The sequence below is a fragment of the Sphaeramia orbicularis genome, chromosome 14 (assembly GCF_902148855.1).
Source record: "Sphaeramia orbicularis chromosome 14, fSphaOr1.1, whole genome shotgun sequence".
NCBI classification, from domain to species: Eukaryota; Metazoa; Chordata; class Actinopteri; order Kurtiformes; family Apogonidae; genus Sphaeramia; species Sphaeramia orbicularis.
The window spans coordinates 32,818,567-32,844,372 of record NC_043970.1 but is presented as its reverse complement, the minus strand read 5'-3'; the positions used below and the strand labels follow the sequence as shown (position 1 = coordinate 32,844,372).

The following is a 25,806-nucleotide window of genomic DNA, read 5'->3' as shown; positions in this document are numbered from 1 at the left end:
GTTTCTTCCTGCTCAGCACTAACGGAGCATTGGAACGTGACTCCCTGGCACTGGGCGCCTTGTTCCTTGAATACGTGGATCTAACGAGGATGCTTCTTGAGGCTGAGAATGAGAAGGAGCTTGAGGTCCTCAAAGACATCAGAGCTCATTTCAGCGGGATGGTAGCCAATCTCATCCAGTGTGTTCCTGGTAAGAACTCTTATTACTTCAGTGTACTGTTGTAAAGCTGTACTGCAAATGAAAGCATCGGCAGTTTACTAATTTGACCTTCTCTTATGTTTACGTCTGTGTAGTGCACCACAGACGATTCCTTTTCCCACAACAGTCTCTGAGGCATCACCTGTTCATTCTCTTCAGCCAATGGGCCGGACCCTTCAGCGTCATGTTCACTCCTCTGGACCGTTACAGCGACCGCAACCACCAGATCACTCGGTACCAGTACTGTGCTCTCAAGGTAAAGTTACGACACATGCACAGAATGAGAGTGATTGTAAGTGTTCTTTTTTCATTAATTAATTTTACTATTTTGTAACTTAGGCCATGTCGGCGGTTTTATGTTGTGGTCCTGTGTTTGACAATGTGGGTCTTTCTACTGATGGCTATCTCTACAAATGGCTTGACAACATCTTGGCCTGCCACGACCTACGGGTACGAGTAATAATCTGTATTTTTCTTCTTTTTCTTTCTTAAGGAGTTAAATTTCTTTTTACCACACATAAACATGAGTTTTATTTCCTGTATACTAACTCTATGATAACATTGATGTAGGTACACCGCCTTGGGTGTGAGGTGGTGATCCTGCTTTTAGAACTGAACCCAGACCAGATCAATCTGTTCAACTGGGCTGTAGATCGCTGCTTCACTGGATCTTATCAGTTGGCATCTGGGTGCTTCAAGGCAATTGCCACAGTCTGTGGCAACAGGTAGGGATTTGTGCATTTTGTTAGCACATGTTTTGTGTTTCATTTTGTTACAATAATTTAAAAACATTGGAAATTACTATCATAGTGCATAAATCAAACATTTAATTTACCACTGATATTATTGACTATCTGTTATTTCTAACTACACCCTGAAACTAATTAGAATTTCTCACTAATTTCTCCAGGAACTACCCATGTGACCTTGTGACCTTGCTCAATCTGGTGCTGTTCAAAGCCTCAGATACCAGCAGGGAAATATATGAGATTTCCATGCAGCTGATGCAGGTACATACACATTTTCAGTGGATAAAATATACAAACACACATCTTTATTCATTTATTATGAAGGCCACTGTGTTACAGTGTTTGGACTTAAAGGATGAATAATGTGTTTGCAGGTGTTGGAGTCGAAGTTGTGTGCGTACTCTAAGCGGATGGTGGAGCAGAAGCCTGGGAATATTCTGTACGGTACACACGGCCCTCTGCCTCCACTGTACAGCGTCAACCTGTCTCAGCTCTCCATCCAGCTGGCCAGCATGTACCCAGAACTCACCCTGCCTCTGTTCTCAGGTGCATAATTCATTATGAGTTTATAGTCAACCGTTGCCTAACTTTATGTGCCGAAATAGCTCAGTTGGGAGAGTGTTAAACTGAAGATCTAAAGGCCCCTGGTTCAATCCTGGGTTTCGGCAGCAGAGTTTAATCCTGCAGTTTTCGTAATGTGGAATCAATGTAACTGTATCTTAAAGCACACAGAATAATGTTGAACATCACCATTTACTGCGGAAACCCCTTAAATCACTGGATTCTTAGTATAAGAATTGTCATTGAAGCTGTAAACGCTACCTGTTGTGAATTTTCATTTCTAGCTATTTCAAAAGATCATGTATAATATTAGCGTCACAGTCAGCAACATGTTGCCTTCTTCACGTCATTGATTTGTCTGGGCTGTGATGGACTCCAGTCTAAGATGACGCATTATCTGATTGAATAGATAACCATTTATACCCATTTCCTCAAAATTGCCAGCCGGCATGTGTCCGTTCTTGAACATGTGCTTTGTACTCAGTCTCGCTCACTGACTGCTGCTTGTTTACTCGCACTCTATCATCCAGAATCAACGATGGTACTTCTTCCAGGCAATGACTGCTCCCCATAGGTTCTTAATAACTGACGTAATAAAAATGTCTATGTGGTGCATTTATGGTGATTTTTTACGATATTTGCGCCTCTCTTGCTTATAAGTAATACACAAAGCACAATTAATGTCGTGAACATGACCAGTACAGGTACACTTTAGAAGTCCTTTTCTTTCCTTATGTTGTATTGAGTCCTGTGACTGTTCCTTCTCTTTGCAGAGGTGAGCCAGCGTTTCCCAACCACACATCCCAATGGCAGACAGATCATGCTCTCTTACCTTCTGCCATGGCTCAGTAACATCGAACTTGTGGACACAGGCCTCTTACCACCTGCTTCAAGCCCCTGCACACCAGATGAAGAATCCCGTGGTCAGGCACATAGCATGGGCCTCTCACCCAGTCTGAGGGGTAACGGCTGGGGCTCCCTGCAGGCGACCTCGCTCGTGCTCAATAACCTCATGTTCATGACGGCTAAGGTAAACATTTGTTTCATGGTAAATAACATCTCCTCTACCGTGATGGTCTTGCCTTTCAACTGGAGCTTTTTATTTCCATGTTCAGTATGGAGATGAGGTCCCGGGGCCAGAAATTGAAAATGCCTGGAACGCGTTGGTGAGCAACGAAAGGTGGAGCAACAACTTGCGAATCACACTACAGTTTCTGATCAGTTTGTGTGGAGTCAGCAGTGATACAACACTTCTGCCATATGTGAGTTTAATGAGCAGGAAACACTGATCATTGAGCACAATTAGATTCACTTTATTATTACGAATATGACAACATTCTAACCCTATTATGTAAATAGCATATTCTGTTTAAGCATAGCCCTTTATCTGAATGGAGCATTTTCCAAACAACACTTGTTATGCCAATATTATTCAAATTTGATGAGGATTCCTTGGGCATATACTGTATTTGCAAGCATATTTGGAGAATTAATCCAATTTACACAGGTTTAGCTCCTGTTTACAGTGTACTGCAGCAGAAACAAAGATCGTAGGGATTTGTAGTCTTAATGAGAAACACACTTACTTTTAAACACAATGAAAGAGAGTACCATGAATAAATATGGGAAATGTTTTAAGGGAATAAAAGAAGAAGGTGGAGTTAAAGTAGAACATCTTTCACTGATGAAAATCTTTGAAAAAATCCTAATCTAATTGTGTTATATACTTGTACAACTGCATCAAAACAACAGTATAAGGGGAATATTCATTGTCATCAGACATGTAAACAGCTTATTATGTTTATTCTCTTAAAATAAGGGCAAAAACCGAAATATTATGTGCCTGTTAATTTAGTCACTGACTTGTAATTCTCCAGTCTGAAACTCAGTTCTGCATTAACTTCTCCAAATTACTGGAGATAACATGTTAAAGTATGGTGACACATACAGTAAGTTCACTTACCTGTAAGTTCACATCTGTTTTACCTGTTTTAGATCAAGAAGGTGGTGATTTACCTCTGTCGGAACAACACCATCCAGACCATGGAGGAACTGCTGTTTGAACTCCAACAGACCGACCCAGTCAACCCTGTGGTGTTACACTGTGACAACCCTCCGTTTTATCGCTTTGCTGCCAGTAACAAAGCCTCCACGTCACAGACAGGTGAGAGAAGACAACAAGGTTAAATCATTTGATGCTAAGCCTGTCATCAACGCTGACATGCAGTTTTTGTGTGACTCACACTTAATTGTGCTACATTGTTTCTTAACTCCAACGCTGTCCTGTTGCACAGGAACCACCTCCAGCAGTAACACTGTTGTGGCTGGTCAAGACAACCTGCAGGACACAGATGAGACCAAACTGGTCAGAGAAAGTGAAGAAAGGTTAGAATAAAAGATCAAATAGAAGAAAGGATTATGTAATAAATTGGCATTTATATCAGCATGATGTTAGTTCTATAGTGATATCAACATAAGACAGTCCAGTTATGGAGTAAAGCTGTTTATTAAAGAACTTTAAGAACACAACATTTTTACTCTTGATGGTTTTATATTTTTTTTCATTAGGGCTAGGGCACACAACAGGCTGGAATCACGCTACAGCAACAGCTCTGGAGGATCTTACGAGGATGAAAAGAGTGAGTTTTCCTGGTTCTCATGAGAACAAATGCATCTATTCACTGCATTTGTACAATTTGTACTCTCATGTACAGCCCAGGTTCATGACTGGATGTTATTTAAAAGCTGCAGGGTATGAATTCTACCTGTCAATCCCTAATGTGTACAACTTAGACCTTTATAGTTTTTGTCACTAATTCTGCAATGCTAGTACTACTGTACATGATCCTTACATAACACCTAATTGCAGTTGTTGTTGTTAGAATATCTGTAAAATGGAGTTAGCAGTTGTGGTGTGACATGAGTTTGTCATTTTGTGCTTTGTATCTCTATAAAATGCTACAGAAGTGGATAGTATTTGACCTGAGGAAGCTATTTCCATAAATCGATTCAGTCATTTTCCATTTTAAGCCTCATAAAAAACATCAAAAATCATAAATATTTTTCATGGATTGAAATAATTTTCATTATTGATTGCAGTCATACCCATGTGAAATTGCTTTAACACACTGATGCAAGACTGTCTGTGTCTTAAAATAAACTTTAAGTAGAGCTGAGTTGATCTCTTAGACCTACATGAGAAGAGTGGAGAAATTTCACACATGCATTGCATAAGAACAACATTTTTGCAGAAATTCCTTGAATGTTAATTGGTTTCTAGTTCCTTGCACTTCAGTTGAATAGCTAATGTTTGGAATACCTTATGTCTTAAATTATCTGTTCTTAAGTAACCTGTCACATGTGCTGTTTCACATTTTTCCTCATGATTCATGTAGGAATTCACATTTTTTTGTGCTTTATAGCCAATGCTCAGAGTAGATGCTGCATATTTTCATAAACACATCTGTATTGTCTGTGCTTTTAGCCGACCCACTTCCCCCTTATGCTGGTTGGCTACTGGGTGTCCTGGAGACCAACCGCCCCCAGCCGTTACCGATGCCTGTCAACGGAGGTTGCTGGGCGCCTCTGGTCGATTACTTACCAGAAACCATCACACCAAGAGGACCGCTGCATAGGTACATACAAACACACACACACACACACACACACACACAAAAAGACTTAACACAAAGTCTGCTCAGAAACAAACCCTAATGTAATGTAGGAGTTCCACACTGATGTCCTTGTTACTATCGCTAACATCAGTAGACTCAGCAGAGAAAAGTATTTGCGGTCACACCTTCTCACAGATGGTCTGATAAACACTAGAACAGAATGAAACCAAGCCAGCTTGCTCTGTGTCTGCTATGGAGAAAGTGAATATTTAAATGAATGCAGTATGTCTTGTCTTTTAACACCTCAAAAATAATTTATCAAAGTAACATGAAAGAGGTGTCTGTCTTTAAGATCCAGTATAGATTTATGATGTGTGTATGCACTGTTCATCACACAATGACAGAACTCATTACTGATGCTTTACTGATGCTGTTTGTGAAAATACTTTTAGAACATTTTAAATTTTGTGCTTATTTTGATTGTACATTATCTAATATTTTTCCAAAATTTGATTTTAATTGAAATTATTTTCATCATACCTTTACCTTTAAAAAACCTCCTAGAAATGTATGAATTTGCTTCCACTGGGACTTGAATTAATAGATTGGATTTATATAGCACTTTCTTGCCACCCAAAGCGCTTTACATTATTTACCCATTATTCATTCGCTCTCACATTCACACTCTGGTGGTGATAAACTACATATGTAGCCACAGCTGCCCTGGGGCAGACTGACTGAATTAATATCATATGTCATAATTTGTTCACTGAATGCTCCCTGGAGTCTTTAAAAGTTGCATATGTTGAGGATATTTTGTGCAATGACTGGAATTGTGTGTTTGTTGGTCCTCAGGTGTAACATCGCAGTGATCTTCATGACTGAAATGGTGGTGGACCACAGCGTGAGAGAAGACTGGGCATTACACCTTCCACTGTTACTGCACGCCCTCTTTTGGGTATGAACGCAAAGAACACACAAACCACATGATGCACATTCAGTCATCATGTGCATCACATCACCCAATACATATTTTCCGTTTCTCTATTGTTGTACAGCTTTAATCGGGGCTTAAGTGAACTTGATAAGAAAGAAAAACGATAACATCTGGAAATGTCACTGCCCCTGCACACAGACTGTTTACATGTAAACACACTGACATATAAATAACCTTGAGGTGTAAAGGTATTTTCTGTGACGTCCAATAAGCACATAGCATGACAGAGAAAGGGTTTATCTTCATCAGACATGTATTTCAGGATAGACCATTCTCCTGTGTCACTCACTACAGACATTCAACATTCCCCAGAGTCGGCATTTTTTTTTTACCGTGTATTCATTACTGATGAATACATGTGTGTTGTTATGTAATCTCCATATTGAAGAAGCTAACATCTAAAGTGGCCTGCTGTCTTTTGCTGGTGTATTCACCAGCTTTCATTTTAGTATTGAGGGTTGTATTTCTTCTTCTTCTGACATGCTTGGGTATACTGTATATATTTTTTTCTATCTGCCAGGTCTGGATCATTACAGGCCAGAGGTTTATGAGCACAGCAAGCGTCTCCTCCTCCACCTACTCATTGCCCTCTCCTGTAACAACAATTTCCAGGTAAGAGAAGGATCCTGGCACGTTAGCTCATACTTAAATACAGTCATCTCAATAAGAAATAATTTTCCCTTAAATGATGAGTTTGATGATGTTGTAACACTTGATTGTACTCAGTGTTTTGGACTGATTAAGACAGTAGTTGTTCTGGATATTAAAGAATTCTTGCAGGTGTGCTTTTTTTGTCTTTTTGGCAGTTAATACAGAGGAAAGGGAAAGTTTTTAAATTAGTCATTACTTTAAACAGAGGACTAAATATCCAAATTGTGTTACCATTAACCCTCCTTGGTGAACTTCCAGGTAATAGCCTCGGTGTTGATGCTGACAAGAGAGATCAGTGACAACAAGACACTTACCATTAAGTCCAGCTACCACACAGAGTACCAGCAATCACGTAAGTGGTAACTATTCAACATACACACACTGTAATCAGCTTATATAAATGCAGAATTTATACATGTAAAAGCACTGCTGACACAATATAGAACACATACAAGTAATAGATGCTATTTTAAAGTATTTAATCGTCGTATTTTCTTAGATGCACCTGACTTCCTGCGAGAGTGGCAGGCATCTCCAGTGGTGGATTCTGGACTCAGCTCTACCTCCAACTCCTCCTCTGCCAGTCTGGGTGGCGGCAGCACTGCAGGCAGTGTTGGAAATTTGCCGCTGGTAACCCCAGATGACCTGGAGGACCTGGAGGATGCACCCAGTGAAACAGACGAGAAGACAAATAAACTTATCGAGTTCCTCTCCACCAGGTACGCACACCTTTAGAGATGTTTTAAGGTATATGTGGATTTCATGTGATGAATGTTTTTACAGGTGTTGGTGTTTATAAAGTACCTGTGTGAAATCTCTCTTAAATGCCCTGCAGTGTGCACTGTGCACGTGTTTAAGTGCTTGTATAACATATATGTGGTGCTACTGGTGGTGGGTATACAGTGCCTGGAGTACTGTGTTGTCATTGCTCAGAGCGTTTGGGCCGCTGTGGGTGCATGAGGACATTACACCAAAGAACCCCAACTCCAAGAGCACAGAGCAGCTGTCCAACTTCCTGCGCCACGTCGTCTCTGTGTTCAAGGAGTCCAAGACAGGTAAGAAACCTCTCCTTGTATCAGATACTTCTTTGCTCATAATCAACAAATTATGTAGTTTATGGCAATTACTGAAAACAAACTTTAGCAAAGCAAAACAAAGCTTTAGCTTCAAAGACAAACATAAGTGATTTTTCTTAATTAGCATAAGTTTTAAGAAAGTTTGCTTTACTCTGTTTATGCCAGAGTTTTCAAGAATGTTGTTCTGTGAACCAATCCGGTAGATTTAGTATGTATACCACCAATGAGCCTGGTTAAAATACAGAATGTGAATATCAGAATCTAAATACTTTATTAGGGAAATCATTGTGTTACAATTGCTCCATTGAAGTATAATACAAAGGAGAAAGAAATGATGGAGAGTTTATTTTTGATATTTATGTTTAATAATTTTGTGTTTTGTGCAGGATTGTTTAGAATTTATTTTGACATGTGTAAGATTTGTTAAGTTACTTTGAGGAACTGACATGGGACTGTGATCAGTAGAAGAAGACAGGGTAAGGGGGTGGGAGTGTGTAAGATGTACTTCATCCCGCTCCTTTTTGAATGTTTTTTTTTTCTTTTTTACTTTTTTTTTTTTTTTTTACTTTTTTTGCCTTTTTTTTATATTCGAAATAAGAAAATAAAAATAAATAAAATAGCTCTGAATATATATATATATATATATATATATATATATATATATATATATATATATATATATATATATATACATACACATACACACACACACACACACACATATATATATATATATATATATACACATATATATATCAAAAATACATATTAAAACACTCTATTAGGACACACTATACATAAATAAGTGTATTAATATTTTGTTGTGTTATTAAAAATTATGTGGTTATAATGAGGAATATGTGTGTTTATATGCATATGCGTTTGTGTTCATGCAGATTTCCACCTGGAGCAGCAGTTAAGCGACGTAGCCTTGCAGACGGCTCTATGCAGCTCCTCACGTCACTACGCCGGACGCTCTTTCCAGATCTTCAGAGCACTTAAACAGCCCATCAACAATCATGCTGTGGCTGACCTGGTGTCACGACTCGTTGAGGTTGTGGGAGAACACGGAGATGAGGTTCAGGTAAGGGACAAAACTGGAAGACTTCTTTTTGAGCTGAAGAGGAGCGTGTGGGTAGGTTTTTGTGTGTGCTTGTTCAGTTCAACTAAACTCTCTCTCTCAGGGTTACGTGATGGAAGTCTTGTTGACGCTGGAGTCAGTGGTGGTGAATCTAGCAGAATGTTTGAAAAACAGTGACCTCATGGCAGCTCTGACTAGGTAGGTGTCTAAGTGGAAGTAAGTAGAGCGTTATTGTAGTAATACAGATGTACTCGTAGTTAGTGATGTCCCGATCTGGATTTTTTTGCTTCCGATCTGATTCTTTTTGGGATTAGTTTTGCTGATACCGATCCAATGCTGATCTGATACGGACTTTTTACAACAAAATTTTGATCTAAATTTGGACTCATTATTTATAGATTATTATGCTATTATTTTACTTGAGATCATAATTGGGCTGAATGTGGAATCTGAACTAAAACAAGCATGACGCTTTTGTGAAAAGAGTGAAAAGAAAGAATGAAAGAAATGCCAGATCGACAGCTGATACTGATCGGGACATCCCTACTCGTAGTGAAAACAAAAAGAAAACAAATGAAAAACATAGCAGCCTACTAGATAAATGGTTACAGTATGAATTTGAATTATCAGTGGTTTTCTGTTGAGAGGCTGAAGTCAGATTTAGTTTTTCCTCCTTGGTAATTGTAATGACTGTTTCTTCTCTGTAGGACGTCTTCACCTGACTTTGTGACTAGTGACAAACTTATGAACAGAAAGAGCACAGGTCAGCTGAACTTCCCTGGCCCAGGATTTGTCGGGCTGTCGTCACAACGCCACCAGCGCTCCTACTCAGTCCCAAAGAAGTTTGGCGAGTGTGGCAACCAGTTGAGTGATCCTCCTCGCAGTGCAACTCTGGATCGCATCCAGGTCAGACAACGGGGCTCAGTAGAATTCATTCTCCAGAGAGACTCCCTGAACACATATTACAGTTTATTTTTCATCCACAGGCATGCAACAGTCATGGCCTTTCCCGAAGTGGAAGAATCGCTGGCTCCTGTACATCATCAACGAATCGCATCGATCCAAGTGTTTTATCAGATCCGGCCCATATTTCCCATCCGTCATCTATACTGGCCACAGTGTTCTGGGTGGCAGTGTCACTCATGGAGTCGGACTTTGAGTTTGAATATCAGATGGCACTTCGTCTAGTTCACAAACTCCTGTCAAAGGTACAGAAGAGGAAGTTTTCTTCATGTAATTGTAAATTATCTAACTGTAGAGCAGAAAAAAAGAAAAAGCAACTCACTTTGAATGAAATGTCCTTGTATACATCTACAGTGGCAGAAATACATTTTTGGACACCCTATGCATTTGTGATATATTGCATTAAGCCATTGAACTCTGCCAAGTATTGTTCCATTCTTCAAACCCACATGCTCCCTTCTGCACATGCTCTGTTCTGTTGTGGTCAAAACTGGACAGAATGAAACACATTTAGGACGTGGCCTATTGAAACTGTCAAGAGTTTAGTTTTGTTATTTTTTTCTTAACAGTAAACAAAAAATGATTGTTTGCATTAGTTTGTGTCTGTTTGATGCAGTCACACCTGTTCAAACACAAAAAAGATTTTTCTGCAAATATTTCTTGATTATATTTGAGATTGTGTAAAATTTTAACCTTTTTCCACCACTGTACGAACACATATTGATCCAAGCAAATCCCTTGGACAGGGTAGCAATTAAAAATGATGGTTCTTGCTAAAAAAACAAAACCTCTAAAACCTCTCACTTCCCAGGTGCCCTTAGACCGAGCAGAAAACCGTGAGCGCCTTGAGAAGCTTCAGGCTCAGTTGAGGTGGAGCGGTTTCTCTGGGATCCAACAGCTTTTATTGAAGGGCTTTACATCTCAGTCCACTTCTGACCTCACTCTGCAGCTCTTCTGCCAGCTCACGCCGGTCTCCCGTGTGCCTGTCGTCGATAGCTCACAGTCTATAGGTAGACATTCTCATCCGTGTCTGACACTAAAAGAGTGGATTATTTTTCTGATGTAACATGCTGAAGTCCATTCTCCTCCATGTGCAGGTTTTCCTCTGAATGTGCTCTGTCTGCTGCCTCACCTGGTGCAACACTTCGGCCACCCAACACAGTTCTGTAAGGAGAGTGCTGAAAGGATTGCACAGGTACAAAGCCACTCACTGATTGAATTTACTGTAATGTTGATTTGTTCTAAGGTTTAACAGAATTAAAATACATAAAAAGACAAAAATACAACTTCTTCTCTGTCTTTTTCTCTTTGTATTTGCCTCTCAGGTGTGTTTGGTAGAGAAGAACACAAAGTTGTCACATTTGGCTCATGTAATGACTCTGTACAAGACACGTTCCTACACACGGGACCCCTTCTCATGGGTCAGCGTGGTTTGCCGCTACCTCCATGAAGCCTTCTCAGATATCACTCTCAACATGGTCACCTACATGGCTGAGGTAAGAGCTGAACATGTATTACACATTCTATTTGTAGGTTTACATCCAGTTGTACGTAGCTGTAGATGCAGTTGTTAAATGTCTCTGGCTGTTTTTCAGCTCCTAGATAAAGGACTTCCCAGCATGCAACAGTCACTCCTACAGATCATCTACTGCCTGCTCAGCCATATGGACCTGACTGCTATACAGGTCAAACAGTTTAATGCTGATGTTATGAAAACCATTGAGAAGTTTGTACAGGTAAGTGTGCCATGCGTGTTATATATGTAATGTATATAAAGTAATATATACTGTTGCACATAAAGGTGGAATAAAATATTTTACCTCTTCTCATGAAGTGATTGTGACCATGTGATTTATTCTTGATTGATAGAGTGTAACTGGGATTCAGTATATAACCATTGCACCTGGTCAAAGGTGGTTACTGATGTGTAGGAACAAGAATTAAAAGAGGAATGTGTATGAAAACAATTTTTTTCTAACAGTGTATCAATTGCCATAAATGTTACCCATAAGGTGATAGATTATTATCATTTATATGTATCTTCTAGACATATGAATGGATATGTTTATTGTATATAAGTGAATGTATTTTTTTTCTTTTTTATTAAAAATATCCGTATAACAAGAGATTAGAAATCAGAGTGAGCAATTATTCCAGTCTGCAAAAGGTTTTATACATAGTTTGTACAGATATACTTTTACTTCTTAAGTACAGACAGTACAATACATGAGAATACATAATAATAATAATAAACTTTTTCATACTTTTCTAAAATTTCTATATCCTCTTATAGTTACAAGATGCTTCACAAAAACAAAAGATCATACAATGAAAGTGCAAAAGTAGGCAATCATTCAGAGTTAGAAAAAAATAAAAATGCATTTAAACAATAACATTAAATGATAACTTGATAAAACAGAAAATAAGAAGTAAGAAAAAACCATAAGCTTCTTGGCAATACAGTATTTAGTTCTTAGCACATATATGCAGTATGTATGTGCTTTGTAATTGTCAGCTCTTAAAAGATCATTCACAAGTGTAGAAGTCATTAGAGCTCCACCTGCACTACTGTGTTAGCTTGATTGGACTTTTTCTTCCACCTGTTGTGTCTCTGTGTGCATTATAAAGCTCTGTTGCCCCTTCTGTTTCTCACAGACAGTGCACTGGAAGGACGCCTTAAACATCTTAAAGTTGGTAGTGTCGCGTTCTGCCAGTCTTGTCCATCCGGTTTACGGCCACACACAGGGTGACCTCTCCAACCTCGAGGTCAGCCGGGTGTGGGACGGGTCCGCCAAGGCGCTACCGGGGAAGACACTGGACTTCACTTTTGACATTTCTGAGGTGAGGAAGAAACAAAATAATGTGGAAACATTAGTTCTTTGTGGTTTGTTACACATCATATACCCATCATGGCTTTACTTAAAACAATATAAAGGTGAATGATGACTAATATTTAACCCATAAAGACCCAGTGCTACTTTTGTGTTATTTACCACCATTTATTATAATATTATCCTCTGCATTTTGTATTTGTCAGTGAAAATTAGGTATTTACCTATATTTAATTTACTGATCAAGTAGATGTTCATAGAAGCTCAGAGATAAATCAAAGGTTATTATATCAAAAACAGAAAAAATTGAAGAAAACGTGACTTTTTTAGCAAAATATATCATTATCTGAACCCACAAACAAGTGTCTTCAATCACCATCATTGATAAAACTCCATGGGTTTTACTGGTGAATCAATGTTTTAGAAGATGACGGTGGATTTTTTTTTTTACTACAGAGCCTCTGAACATCCAAAGGGTCATATCTGAGGATCATGAATATGTAACAAGCTGCATTTTTTACATTATTACATTACATTATTTACATGTACTGATAGGATTAATGGATCATCAGGTATTAATCATTTTAGATCAGTAGATGCTTTTGCCAGAGCCTGTTTGGGTCTTTGAGGGTGAAGTAATTTAACCATTTCTTGTGTTCTTTACAGACTCCAGTGATTGGACGGCGGTTTGATGAGCTTCAGGGTTCAGGCGGTCGAGATGGGAAGTCCAGGGCCATGGCAGTAACCCGCAGCACCTCCTCCACCTCATCTGGATCCAACTCCAACACCATCCTAGTGCCCGTCAGCTGGAGGCGACCACAGTCCTCTCAGGTACAGTGTCTTTATTAATACATTACAATGCAAGAAATATCACAATAATCTATCAGTCACAGCAACATCATTATTTATGTAGTGTAGCCCCTGCAGCATGTCGTCTCTGTGCCTTTGTAACAACTTGTCAGACTGTAATATTATGACGGCCATAAATTACCAGAGCCGTCACCGCTTGGTACAACAAATCACATATTAAACCACCTGTTTTCACCTTCCTTTGTTTTAACATAAATGTCACATTTCTCTGCAGGTTCTTGCCTTAGATTGACAACCTTTTAGATTAGAATGAACTGGATGGAGGATTAAATGAAATAAAAAGACGGAAGAAACAGTAGCAAAAGCAGTTTTATTATGCTTTTGATTTAATACTTTTTTAATTTCTTTCTATCTTTCTCATACAGAAACGAACCAGGGAGAAGCTGGTAAATGTTTTGTCTCTTTGCGGACAAGAAGTTGGACTCACCAAGAATCCATCTGTAAGAGACCTCCTATGTTTTATTCCTGTTTCATCTACCAAAACGTGCCTCAGAAGAGTCATTTTTACGTCTTTTATGAGTTATCTTGCTAACAAACAAACAAACAGCAAACATGCACGCAAACACACAAAGCAAAGTGATCACAATACCTCCTGGTGGAGGTAAAAAGGCAATGCAAACAAAACATGCATAACAAGACAGTCAAGACAGTGCATTCTGGTACATTTAAGGAAACTCTTCAAATATTAAGAAAACATTATTACTCCTCCCTGGTATTTAGCATTAGTATGAGGATGTTTAATTTTTTGCTTGTGTTAAGTACTATTTGCTGTCTTTTCTCAGGTAATTTTCTCATCTTGTGGTGACCTGGACATGATGGAGGTGAGAGAGAGCGGTGTGTCATCAGAAGAAGGTGGAACCAGAGAGGACACTCTAGATGACACTGCCAGTGAGCAGCAGTTCAGGGTTTTCAGAGACTTTGACTTCCTGGACGTGGAGCTGGAAGACGGAGAGGTGAGACGTGCAGAGGATTTCTGAAATGATTCTTAATACTTTACCTCATCCGTTGTCACATTCAGTGTTCAAGCCACAGTACATCACTTGGTTGATAGTTCACATCAGTGGTTCTCAACTGGTCTGGCTTCAGGACCTATCACCCCTCAATGACCCAAATTGATAACAGTCAAACTGCTCCAATTTGTTTGATAAAAAGATGGTGTGTTTTGAACCTGAGATAATACAGAATATCACAGTATGCTAATGCAAAAGACAAGTTTAATGATGAACCAAAATGACCAGCAGAAGGTGATAGTATATATGGAAATATTCCCATTAACACTAAACTGGGTACATTTTAACCAAAACCAAAAATGTGCACTCAGTTAAAAATTAAAAGTGCATTCATTTACTTATTCAAAAATTAAACACACTGAGGCTTTTGTCCTCAATGTAGTTAAAACCATAGCTGATGCAGTTGGAGAGTTTCACCACAATATGAACAGAAACTTTTGGGTCTTCTTTTATTTTTGTGAAATGTCTGGTGTTAATTAGAATTACAGTGCATTACTGCCGCTTACTGTTGAGGAGTGTGAATGGGCAGCATTTGGCTCCATAAAAAAATAAAGCACAGGATTGGTTTCTGAACATTATTTTTTTCCAAACAAAAGCCCACGACCCATTGAAAGCAGGTTTACAACCCACTTTTGGGTCCTGGCCCACCCCTTGAGAATCACTGGTTTAGATCATGTCTGTATTTTTCTGTTTAATCTTTAAAGCATGTTTGAGTTTAACCCTCTGTCTTTCTTAAAAACACAGACATTTGAAATGCACAGTATTTCTGTCCCTCCTCCTTGTCTCTCTCTCTGTCTAACGCTGTGTCTCTCTCTCTCCCCCTCGCTGCCTAGGAGCTCCAGGTAAGGTTTCTCACACTGAGCACATACATTAGCTTTCATCAGCTCTGTGGTGTTGCTGGCTTCTCCTCTTTTGTTTTTCTAATGGAAAACCTGATGATTGTGCTTCATTTTGCTCTCATGGCTTGGTTGCAGAACTACATCTCTGACTATATATAAGCTATTTGTCATAATGGAGATGAATGATGTACAGATTTTTGTGGGGTAAATTTTCCATGTTAAATACAAACAGCCTTTCCAGCATATTTTCATGCCCTAAATAACTTTTTGCATCTTGTGCTTGTCATCAGACGCTTAGACAGCAGCCATTTATTATCTCAAGATACATTGTTGAACATAGTGAAATCCATTGAAGTGTACCATTGCTGTCACATCTGCGTTTGTCTTCCATTGTGCATGTTTTTGTGTTTTATCCAGGGCGAGAGTGTGGATAACTTTAACTGGGGTGTACGACGGAGATCTCTGGACAGCACAGAGCTGGGAGACCTACTGGAGGAGAGCCAGCACTCAGGCAGTACTCCTAGTCTGGGTCACGAAGACCCCCACGATTCAGATGAGTCCTCAGAGGAAGAGGAGTCCTCGACCAGCCAGAGCCTCTCTCATTCTCAACTTGTACGTAGACAGAACCCTTCAATCAATACAGTATTACCATCAATTGTAGCCAGGAAATTAGAGACAGAACACTTAATCGGACGAGACAGAATGTTTTCCAGACTATTAGTATCAGCGGAAATTGGCATGGATAGTGGCAAATAGTTAAAATTAGGCCACTACATTGGGATTGCTGAATTTGAAAGAAAACAATAGATGAAAAAAACAAAAATCTCACCTACAATCACCAGTATGATGTTCAGTACCAAAATGGAAAAATCAATAAATAAATAAATGGGACTCACTAAACATCAAACTAGAAACTAGTTTTTCATCAGAAAATGTGGAAGTGTGACTAGTTTGTAATAAAGTCAGCAATTATTTTTATATCAGTCGTTAAAAATCTTCTAGCATTTGATTACCAGTGAAAGTCTTTTTATTATATTGCTTTGTGACTAATTTAAAAGAACAGTTATATGTGGTTTTTAATGTTATGCCATCTGCATTTACCTCAAAGACAAGCAGTGCCTTGATTTTACTGTAATGTCATTTTAACATTTTTCCATGTATGGGAGGTGGGGTGTGTTGGACTGGAGGGTCCATAACCAAAATCTGGAACTTGAGAGTTTCCATCTAGATCCCTATACATATTTAGGTTTAATAAAAACTTGTAGTGTTTTTTAAGTATTGCTAAGTACATCTTGAGTCGTTTTATCCTGTCTTTTTAACATAATAATGCTGTTACTGTAAATATGAAATACCTTGTATGTGACTTTATATTTACATTGCTTATTACAGTTACTTTCATGTGGAAATCACATTCATTTGCAACTTTTTTCCAATATAATATAATGAAGGCAGTTGTGTTTATTGCACTTGCAATTTAGTTATATGTGAATGTAGTTTATGGGAGAGAGTTGAAGAGAAATGCAGATTATTTAAAGAAAATTACACCCAGTGAAATTCTATTTTTTGCAACCAGTTCAGATTTAAATGTTTTTACATCAAGTCAGACAACAGACTGGCTCTGTTCCTCATGTCAGTATGTGTTTCCTCCTGTTTCAGACAAACCCGTCTCCATCAGAGGAGACCAATCACACTGACTCTCTGTCTACGTCTTATGACACATCTGCCGACCCCCAGTCCTTCAACGCCACCACACCAGGCCAGGGCGGGCTCCATGATGAGCACAGTGGGCTACATGTGAGGAAAAAAGCACATATATACACATGCACATGTGTTTCTATGGGTGTATTTGTTTTTCATAGATGAATTCATGTCTCCGTTCCATCAGGGTGTGAGGGTGTGCGGTGAGGACGAGGACACTCAGGCCCACGATGACGAACTGTCGCTGAGCACCAATGAGCTCCCTCATGGCTCCGACTGCGGTGAGAGCTTCACCCTGGAGCTGCCGGGGCAACCACAGGATCAGCTTCCCAATCTGGACCACAGGCTCAACCGAGGATACTGTCAACCACCGCTGGACTTTCTAGACCCCAGCTGTCTGCCTAGGTACATCACAGACCCACAAGAGAACAGAACATATACTGAACAGCTTTTTTCTAAGTGAGCTGTCAAGAAGAAGAAAAGGAATTCACAACAAAGTGTTCATAAGACCATTTCTAAATCCATACTTATATATAAGATGACGGGGTTCATCTGTGAATAGGTGATTTAATGCCATAAGTAGTGTCTTTCTCTGTGTTCATGCAGTTCACTTGTGTTTCATGATATTTGACTTTTCTCTTTTCCCAGCTTACGTGATGATGTGGATGATTTAGAAGACCTGGGTTTTCCTCCTCCACCATCTCCATTTTTCTCTGCCATCTTGGCAGCGTTCCAGCCCACAGTGTGCGATGATGCTGAGGAGGCGTGGCGTTGCCATATAAACCAGCTCGTTACTGACTCAGACGGGTCTTGTGCCGTCTACACTTTCCAAGTCTTCTCATCCCTGTTTAAGGTAAATCAACAGTCACTATGAGGATAAATAAATATACACACACACACACACACACACACATACATATATATATATATATATATATAGATATATATATATGTATATGTATATATATATAATTTCTGTATTTCAAAAGTCTATACAATGGTGATAATCATCATTTTAACATAGACTACTTTCTTAGATTTATTGTTTAGTGAAAATGCAAAAACTGAGGTGCAGTTTGATACAGAATAAAGTAGAGCAGGAACTGAATTTTAGTGGGCTAAAATATCCTTGTATGCACCAAACAGTCACATTTGAAAAGTGAATGGAGACGTTTTGGAACAACGACCTATTTGATATCACATTAATCTAAAAAAAATATTATCAGTAGCACATCACAGTATGAACCAAAACTTATAACTTCATTGTGTGAAGCCCTCTACCATATTCTAAATACATTCCCATTTATCTAGGAGTGACAGGAGAGCAGTGATGAAAACCTGACAAACATATGGAGTTTGGCACCCTCTGCTGGTTACATTGGACAACGTTCTAATACTTTCACCCATGTCATGCAAATATGAAACAACAATAGTACATTTTATTATTATTAAAAATATAAATAATTAATAATAATAATAATAATAATAATAATAATAATAATAATAATAATAGTTCTAACATTCATTTCTGTTGTCTCTTTTAAAATCAGAGTAACATGGTGCAATAGATTTGTTGAGCCATCAGTTACAGAGCTCAAGAAATAACTTTTGAGAAATCAAAAAAAAAAAGCTGTTGAATTCTCCATATGCTTAAGATAATGTGGCTGATTAACTATGACTGTGACTTAAAATGATGTAACATTGTTGTGCTTTTCTGTGGGTTCCAACTGATAGAGCCAAAGTTTTTTTAAAACAGGTTCAGTAACATCAGTGCTTTATTATCCATTATCATAAATCTTTCATTCACTCAGTAATTTAGCATTTACATTCTTTCAGATCCCACTCAGGGCTCATTTTGTCTATCATTGAATGAACAGACAAAAAAGCAAATGTGGTTTTAAAAAACCATCAGGGATTAACATTTCTTCTCTTTTACAGAACATTCAGGGTAAATTCTGCACCCTGACAACTGACGTGGCCACTTACCTCGGCGAGGGGCTCAGGGGCATTGGATCAAAGTTCCTCAGGTCCTCACAGATGCTCACCACATGCTCAGACTGTCCCACCATCTACATCGATGCTGACACTGTAAGTACTACCATTAAACGCACAGTAATCGATTCAAGATGAGCTGTCAGTAATCATATCAGTCATCTTTCCTTTGAAAATCATTTTGCAGTGATTTCAGGCTGCTCTTAATGCACTTGGACTTTTCTTTCCAGATCATGTCTTATGGTCTCCTCGAAAAGATGAAGTTCAGTGCACTGGAGCTTCAGGAGTATCTGGATACGTACAACACCAAAGAAGAGGCAGCCGTATCGGTACTTCACATTAGTCAATAAAATGATGATGCTTCAGGTTTTTCATCCATTTACAGATTAATTGACAGAATATTTAGCATCCTTCACCTTGTTTTTCTGACTTTTCTTGTTCAGTGGCTGAGGAATTGTAAGGACACATTTCCCAGGTGCCCCGGTGACAGTGTGGTAACCTGCCAACCTGGAGACTCAGAGGAGAAGGTAAAGGCAGATGGAAAAAAAAACACACGAGTCAAACTTTTTCTCAAGTTTTCGCCACGTGTCCAAATGTTCTCTTTGCTTCTCTAAGATTTGGTGACACTTTTGCTGTTTTTGCATGTGTTTTGTGTGTGAATTCTCTATTTTGAAATATGTACCAGTGACTAATTAAGAAAATCTGAATTGCTGGGTTTTTATAATCCAACTGATTCTCAAATTGATTGTGAATAGCCGTGGTTTGTACTGTGCTGTGCATGTGTTTGATTGATGCTTTGTCTTCCTCTCACCTCACTCTGACGCCCTAACATGCTCTCTCGCTGTCTAGCAAATGGAGTCTCTTGCTGTAAGTTCTCCTACAAGTTTCTTCTCTTCACTGCCTTAGATTCTTTTTAAATAAGCTGCTTTATCTATTTTGCACTAGTCTACTAGTCTTTAGTCTTGTTTTAATGCCTTTGCATGCATGTGTGTTAGTGTGTACTTGTATGTGACTGTGCAATTGCATATTTTCTCTGAATTTTACAAAACTCACTCATTTTATTTCTTCTTTCAGCAACTGGAGCTTTGTCAGAGGCTCTATAAACTGCATTTCCAGCTTCTCCTCCTGTTCCAGTCTTACTGCACGCTCATAGGTCAAGTTCATGCCGTCAGCTCCGTGCCAGAGGTAAGATAATTCAGAGCTTGTAAAAGCAACACTGAGCCTGTTTACATGCTTTCCAATACTCCAATTATTATCCAGTTTCTGGAGTTATCAGATTATTCAAGTGATCGTGTAAATAGGATAATCTATGTTTGATCAGATAACGGCAGTAATCTGATTATGTCAAATCAGATTAACACCCCTGGATTTGTCCTTATAACTCCGATGTCTCCCTGCATGTATACAGGTTAATCCTATTTATTTATTTAGTTAGTTAGTTAGTTAGTTAGTTAGTTAGTTATTTTCTGCACATGTGTAACCACAGTTAAATCACAGAAAATAACACTAGACACTAGAACAATAACAGGAAGTCTACTATCACTACATATGTACTCCGAAAGAAATCCGATAATGGACTGGAGCGTCTAAACCAGGGTTTTCGATTATCGCATTTCTGAAGTGCATGTAAATTATTACAATTATCTGAGTACTCCCATTTGTCGTGTTTTTATGGTCATGTAAACAGGCTCAGTGATGTAAGAACAACCATATAGCACATGAGAGAGTACTTTGCTGTCAGAGTAAATTTTATCAACATTTACTGTTAACAAATAGTATTTTTCTTTGGTATTTTTTAAATGCTGTTGACCAGACAACGCATTTCTACATTAGCAGCCCCTAAAGTGAATCCTGGGTAATGAGTCTAATGATATAAATGATCCGTCTGCGATTACGTCAAAATTCACATGAACACACTGAGCCTCCATCTGTTTGGTTCCCACCCCTAGCTGCTGAACATGTCTCGAGAGCTTACTGATTTGAAGACCAGCCTGCAGGCAGCGGAGGCGGCCGTAGCCAGCGACCTGGAACATAAACACTTGGCTCACACTCATGCACACGCCAGCCAGGTGGCAGCCATGGTGGTGCCAAGCTTCCCCACCTCAGAGGCAGCTGTGCAGGCCATACTGGAGTGCCTTAAGAACCACGAGTTCACCAAAGCTGTCCGCTACATCCAAGAGTGCAGGTGAGACATTGATTATCCAAAATAATGATGTTTTTAGTTTGTTTTCAACTTTTTTTTTTAATTTAGATTCAGGCTTTAAACTGTCATTCATCCTTCTAGTCCAGAAAACCTCCAAAATATATCATCATCTATCTAAAATAACTGCCTGAGTCATTTTTTCAGATTTCTTCGGAAACACAAAACAACATTACCAGGCCTCAATCCCACTCTTAACATATGCAGTTATCTTATGGGGTTGAATCACATGTTCAACTGAGAATCCATTTTACCAGACGTGGTCAGCATCATGAGGAGATGATTTAGGCAAAAAGTCATTTTTATCAAAAAATGACTTAAGGAATTATTTTAAGAGGGTGAAAGACTTTTTCAACATTTAAAGAAAACAGTAGCATAACCATATAAACATGAAACAATAAACATCATCATCATCAGGCTGACATAATACTGTGCAAACCTAAATAGAAGGCTCTGGCACAACTTCACCTGTTTCCAAGGTGTATGCAGAAGAAGAAAAACCAATTACAGGTCAAGAACTCCAACAGCACTTGTTGTATATAATAACTTTATTTCACTCTAAATATAGGCCAAGGCGTTTCAACTAGAGGGCATCATCAGGAATTACATAACCATCTCAAATGAAATGAAAAATGAAAAAAGCACAAGCGAACAGACATTTCTGTACATCCACCGAGCAACCAGTGAGCTAAATGCAAAGATGGATTGGACATGACTAGGTCATTGTATCATGTTATCAGAGAGACAAGGGGAGTGTCCAGTTAAAGACGGGGCTAATGCCCTTTTAGGACAGCAAATGTAGAGAGTACAAATACCCCTATTAGTACTCTACGTTTATATAAACTGAAATTAAGTTCTTCTATACAACAAGTGCTGGTGGAGTTCTTGACCTGACATAACGTGCATTACTAGGGCTGGCATTGTCCAATCCTGTCTGTGTTTGTCCAACCTTTACACTTTTATATGATACATTTTGAAAGATTTAATATTAATAAGTGTGTTCATTTAAGTTAAAAATATGTCAGCATTACTTCACCATATTTCAAGGATACTATGCAGAATGGAGTTGGGTTTCAGTAAAATCCAGGTCTGCATAATTGTAGAAATAAAGAAAAGAGAGTATGGAAAATAGTTGTGTTTCTTAAAATTAACTTAGCATTGGAACAGAATAAAAGTACAGCTAGAATGTTAACGCACACAACAACTTAGTTTATGTATATTAGAAAAACAGAAACATTCTTTCATATTCTGAAATGTTACACTAAATGGAGATAGAAATAACTTTTAACATAAATTTTGATGTAGTGAACATTTAATTCAGATGACTGATAAATAATGCTCTACATGTACTGCGTTTATTTCAGTCACGTAGCCTGTATTGCCACTGTGACAACACAATGCAGTCTGTCTAGTCTAGTGTGTAGGAGCACTGACATTTTCCATTTTCCATTAACGAACACACCACATTTTTTTAACATGACACGATGCGTGGCAGATGCATATGTCGTACAATAATCTGTTTTTTCCTCATCACACATGTACTGATTCCTCCCTATGTTTGTGTTTCAGGAGGCAGTGGCCTAATGGCGTGTTTGGCGGCAGCTCAGAAAGCGAGGTGCAGACTCTCCTCAACGTCTACTTCCGCCACCAGACGCTGGGCCAGACCGGCACCATCGCCCTGGTCGGATCCCGGCAGGACCTGACCCTGATCTGCTCCAAGCTGCTGGAGCTCAACGGGGAGATCCGCGACATGATCCGCCGCGCCCAGGGTTACCGGGTCGTCACAACCTACCTCCCCGACTCCAGCGCCTCCGGGACCAGCCTCTGACAGGACCTCAGGAGCCCCCCGCCCCCTCCTTCCCCTCCACCTTTACACCCTATGACCCTTCCAAAACCGCCGCAGTATCCGTCGCATCAGGTGGACCATACAGAAGAAGTCCAGCACCCGTACACGTGGCCGCTGCCTCCTCCTGTGTATCTGCTGCCCCGGCTCATCCAAACCTCCCGCCCCTCCCACCGCTAGACCCAGACCCTCAGCGCTCATCATCCCCATCCACTGTGGACTCTGAGTTCTCCTTACTGGATTTTCCCAACCCTCCAGACCTGTTCTCATCAAACACAGCATGTGAACCTTATTTTACTCTGCCGCGCAAACAAGATTCAGGGAGGAGTTACGCTCGTGAACACATTTACAATCCTTTCAGAGGACATTCATCTCACAGTTCACCACTTCTACATTTCAACAGACACCTCGTATCTCCACATTCACCTCATGCACTCCCTACTGTAGCTTCAGAGCCCACCCTGATCACGCACTGCGACAAATACGCATCACCTGCTCCCCCTCCAGGCTCCCATCTCCCTCATTTCCCCCGTTCACCTTACAAACACCCCAGCCCACCCTCAGGCCATGAAACCGTTTTAACCCGTGGCCCCGCCCCTTCTTCCTCCCTTCTTCCTGCTCCCCCACCCCCCTCACCCTGTCCCGCCCCCACAGGTGAAGCTGCAGCGTGGGGTTGTTGCTGCTCTCTCGGTGACGCCGCTACACCTTTATCTCGCTACCTGGGGAAGGTGGGACACGCTGCCCTGCCTATACTAAACGTGGGGGGGCTCCTGAAGACCGAACCGTCAGATGTACAGACCTGAGACGTTAAACTTTGCCTGCCAGAACAGTGACGCAGCTAAAGCTTCCGTCGCTATAAACCTATTATTCTTGATGAGCCTGAAGTCCCCAAAAAAGTGGACATCTTAAATACACCTGGACCTTTGACACTTTCTAAAGCAGTGAGTGTTCTTGCTGCCTGCTGATAAACGTAACCTGATGTGACTTTATGTGAGCTTCACTTTAAACCGGACATGTTGTACAGTCAATGTGCTCTTAGTTTAAGTCCTGCTTAAAAGTCACCCTTCAGCGTCTAATCTTCCTGCTTCTGAGGACCTGTGAATAGCCTGGATTCGAACCTGCTTCCCAGAGGTACTCAAGACCTGAACAAACTTGACTGCGACGCCTTCCTCCAGGGTGGACGTACGAGCTGCCCGTTAATATCACAAGAGACCATGTGGACACTACCTGTGATGCTGCTCTAAGATCACTGGTAGAGTTTTTGCTATTGCACTAAATGGACTTTTGGTATTAGATATTTTTTAAAGTGTCAAAGAAAGGAGGTGATGTTGTTGTTATTATTGTTACTGTGAGAGAAAAGGCATCATTTTCACCAAGATGGAAAAGCCAAAACCTGGAGTAACGTTTCTCTCGCACTCGTGTCTACTGTTTTAAGACCTCTCTTGGAGGAAATTGTGCAATGCATGACCCAGTTGAATGCTTTCTACTGTACTAGCATCTCTTTTGCTCCCTACAAGTCTGACTACTCCAGACTGACTGAAAGACTGATAGGCTAGGGGGCAGATGCAGGATATTGAAGCGTAATTCCTGATGCTGTTCTTGCTGTTTATATTCTGTATCAGTGAACCAGCTATCTTCTGACTACTGTTGTAAACATTGGTAGACTAATCATGCTGTTATCTGTGCACAGCATACACTCCCTCTGTGGCTAGTTGTAGCATCATTAGTGAGTGTACACACTGTATATTTTTCACTGTCCTACACTGTAACACGTTGACCTTAGGTGTTCACATGCCGCGAGGATGGTGCATGTATACACACAAATATTTTTGTCTCTGTCTGTATCCTGTTAATACTTATGGGCACACAATCATTGTAGAATATGTTTGTGTGTTGTTTGTAGTTAGCCTTACACATAAGGGAAATGCTGACATTCAGCACCCGTCGTCAATGTTCAGAACAAAACCTGTGCTACTACTGAAGTCAAACACTTCCTGCGTTAGCTGTTTTTGTGACTCCCCTCTAGCAGTTCTTTGCCCTTTGCTGTACAAATATCTTTTTTCCTATTTATATCTAAACAGCTACAACTCAACACTCATTCAACTTAGGTTTTATATTGATGTTTGTTCTTTGAAATCAAACTGCCATGCATGCATCTTCTGTGTACTGTATGGAGTGTTTGAAATATTTATTAACAGAATCATATTTTATCTGAAAGATATGTTTGTATGAGGTACAAAAGGGAGCTTTAAGCTCATGGGGGTATGTTTTTTTTTCCTGTGTGTGGGAGGACGTGTGTGTGTGCATGCCAAATAAGAAATTGCACATTTTTAAAGCTTTTTAGATGAAGATTGTAGTTGTTTTTTTCCACCTTGTAAATACTTTTACAGCCTTTGTGAAGTTGTTTTTGAGTTGATGCTCTGTACAAGTCGGTGTCAAAAAAGTAAAAGACATATCAAAACTGAAACGAGCAGTTCGCTGATTCCACTTGACACAAACACTGAAATTAGATTTGTTTTGCAGTTTTCAGAGTAGGTTTCTCTGCCCTTAACCTCTTTTAATAGTATGAAGAGCAGAGTTACAGTATTTATTCTAGCACTATGCACAAATGAGATAAACTATGTAGAAAGATA

General features: G+C 39.6%; 1 protein-coding gene and 1 non-coding gene across 2 annotated transcripts in view; both read left to right on the top strand.

Annotated features, from left to right (window-relative positions):
• The window catches only part of fryb (furry homolog b (Drosophila)), a 54,900-nt gene extending 29,260 nt beyond the window's left edge, over positions 1–25,640 (top strand). The window contains exons 27-68 of the mRNA XM_030153717.1: positions 17–189; positions 294–454; positions 538–648; positions 769–923; positions 1,109–1,208; positions 1,322–1,493; positions 2,282–2,538; positions 2,624–2,770; positions 3,504–3,672; positions 3,803–3,893; positions 4,077–4,147; positions 4,993–5,143; positions 5,978–6,080; position 6,353; positions 6,640–6,731; positions 7,029–7,122; positions 7,270–7,489; positions 7,704–7,825; positions 8,743–8,930; positions 9,031–9,125; positions 9,635–9,833; positions 9,914–10,135; positions 10,702–10,900; positions 10,988–11,085; positions 11,216–11,386; positions 11,486–11,626; positions 12,546–12,731; positions 13,388–13,552; positions 13,957–14,031; positions 14,374–14,544; positions 15,435–15,443; positions 15,858–16,052; positions 17,097–17,234; positions 17,326–17,543; positions 17,787–17,991; positions 19,077–19,226; positions 19,361–19,459; positions 19,574–19,657; positions 19,980–19,997; positions 20,205–20,315; positions 21,080–21,315; positions 22,900–25,640. Coding sequence (XP_030009577.1) covers positions 17–189; positions 294–454; positions 538–648; positions 769–923; positions 1,109–1,208; positions 1,322–1,493; positions 2,282–2,538; positions 2,624–2,770; positions 3,504–3,672; positions 3,803–3,893; positions 4,077–4,147; positions 4,993–5,143; positions 5,978–6,080; position 6,353; positions 6,640–6,731; positions 7,029–7,122; positions 7,270–7,489; positions 7,704–7,825; positions 8,743–8,930; positions 9,031–9,125; positions 9,635–9,833; positions 9,914–10,135; positions 10,702–10,900; positions 10,988–11,085; positions 11,216–11,386; positions 11,486–11,626; positions 12,546–12,731; positions 13,388–13,552; positions 13,957–14,031; positions 14,374–14,544; positions 15,435–15,443; positions 15,858–16,052; positions 17,097–17,234; positions 17,326–17,543; positions 17,787–17,991; positions 19,077–19,226; positions 19,361–19,459; positions 19,574–19,657; positions 19,980–19,997; positions 20,205–20,315; positions 21,080–21,315; positions 22,900–23,158 — 6,022 coding nt within the window. The 3' untranslated portion in view covers positions 23,159–25,640. The remainder of the gene's footprint in view (positions 1–16; positions 190–293; positions 455–537; positions 649–768; positions 924–1,108; positions 1,209–1,321; positions 1,494–2,281; positions 2,539–2,623; positions 2,771–3,503; positions 3,673–3,802; positions 3,894–4,076; positions 4,148–4,992; positions 5,144–5,977; positions 6,081–6,352; positions 6,354–6,639; positions 6,732–7,028; positions 7,123–7,269; positions 7,490–7,703; positions 7,826–8,742; positions 8,931–9,030; positions 9,126–9,634; positions 9,834–9,913; positions 10,136–10,701; positions 10,901–10,987; positions 11,086–11,215; positions 11,387–11,485; positions 11,627–12,545; positions 12,732–13,387; positions 13,553–13,956; positions 14,032–14,373; positions 14,545–15,434; positions 15,444–15,857; positions 16,053–17,096; positions 17,235–17,325; positions 17,544–17,786; positions 17,992–19,076; positions 19,227–19,360; positions 19,460–19,573; positions 19,658–19,979; positions 19,998–20,204; positions 20,316–21,079; positions 21,316–22,899) is intronic.
• Positions 1,543–1,615, top strand: trnaf-gaa (transfer RNA phenylalanine (anticodon GAA)). The gene has a single exon. It is a non-coding gene; the product is annotated as a tRNA-Phe (tRNA).
• Positions 25,641–25,806: the final 166 nt, after the last annotated feature.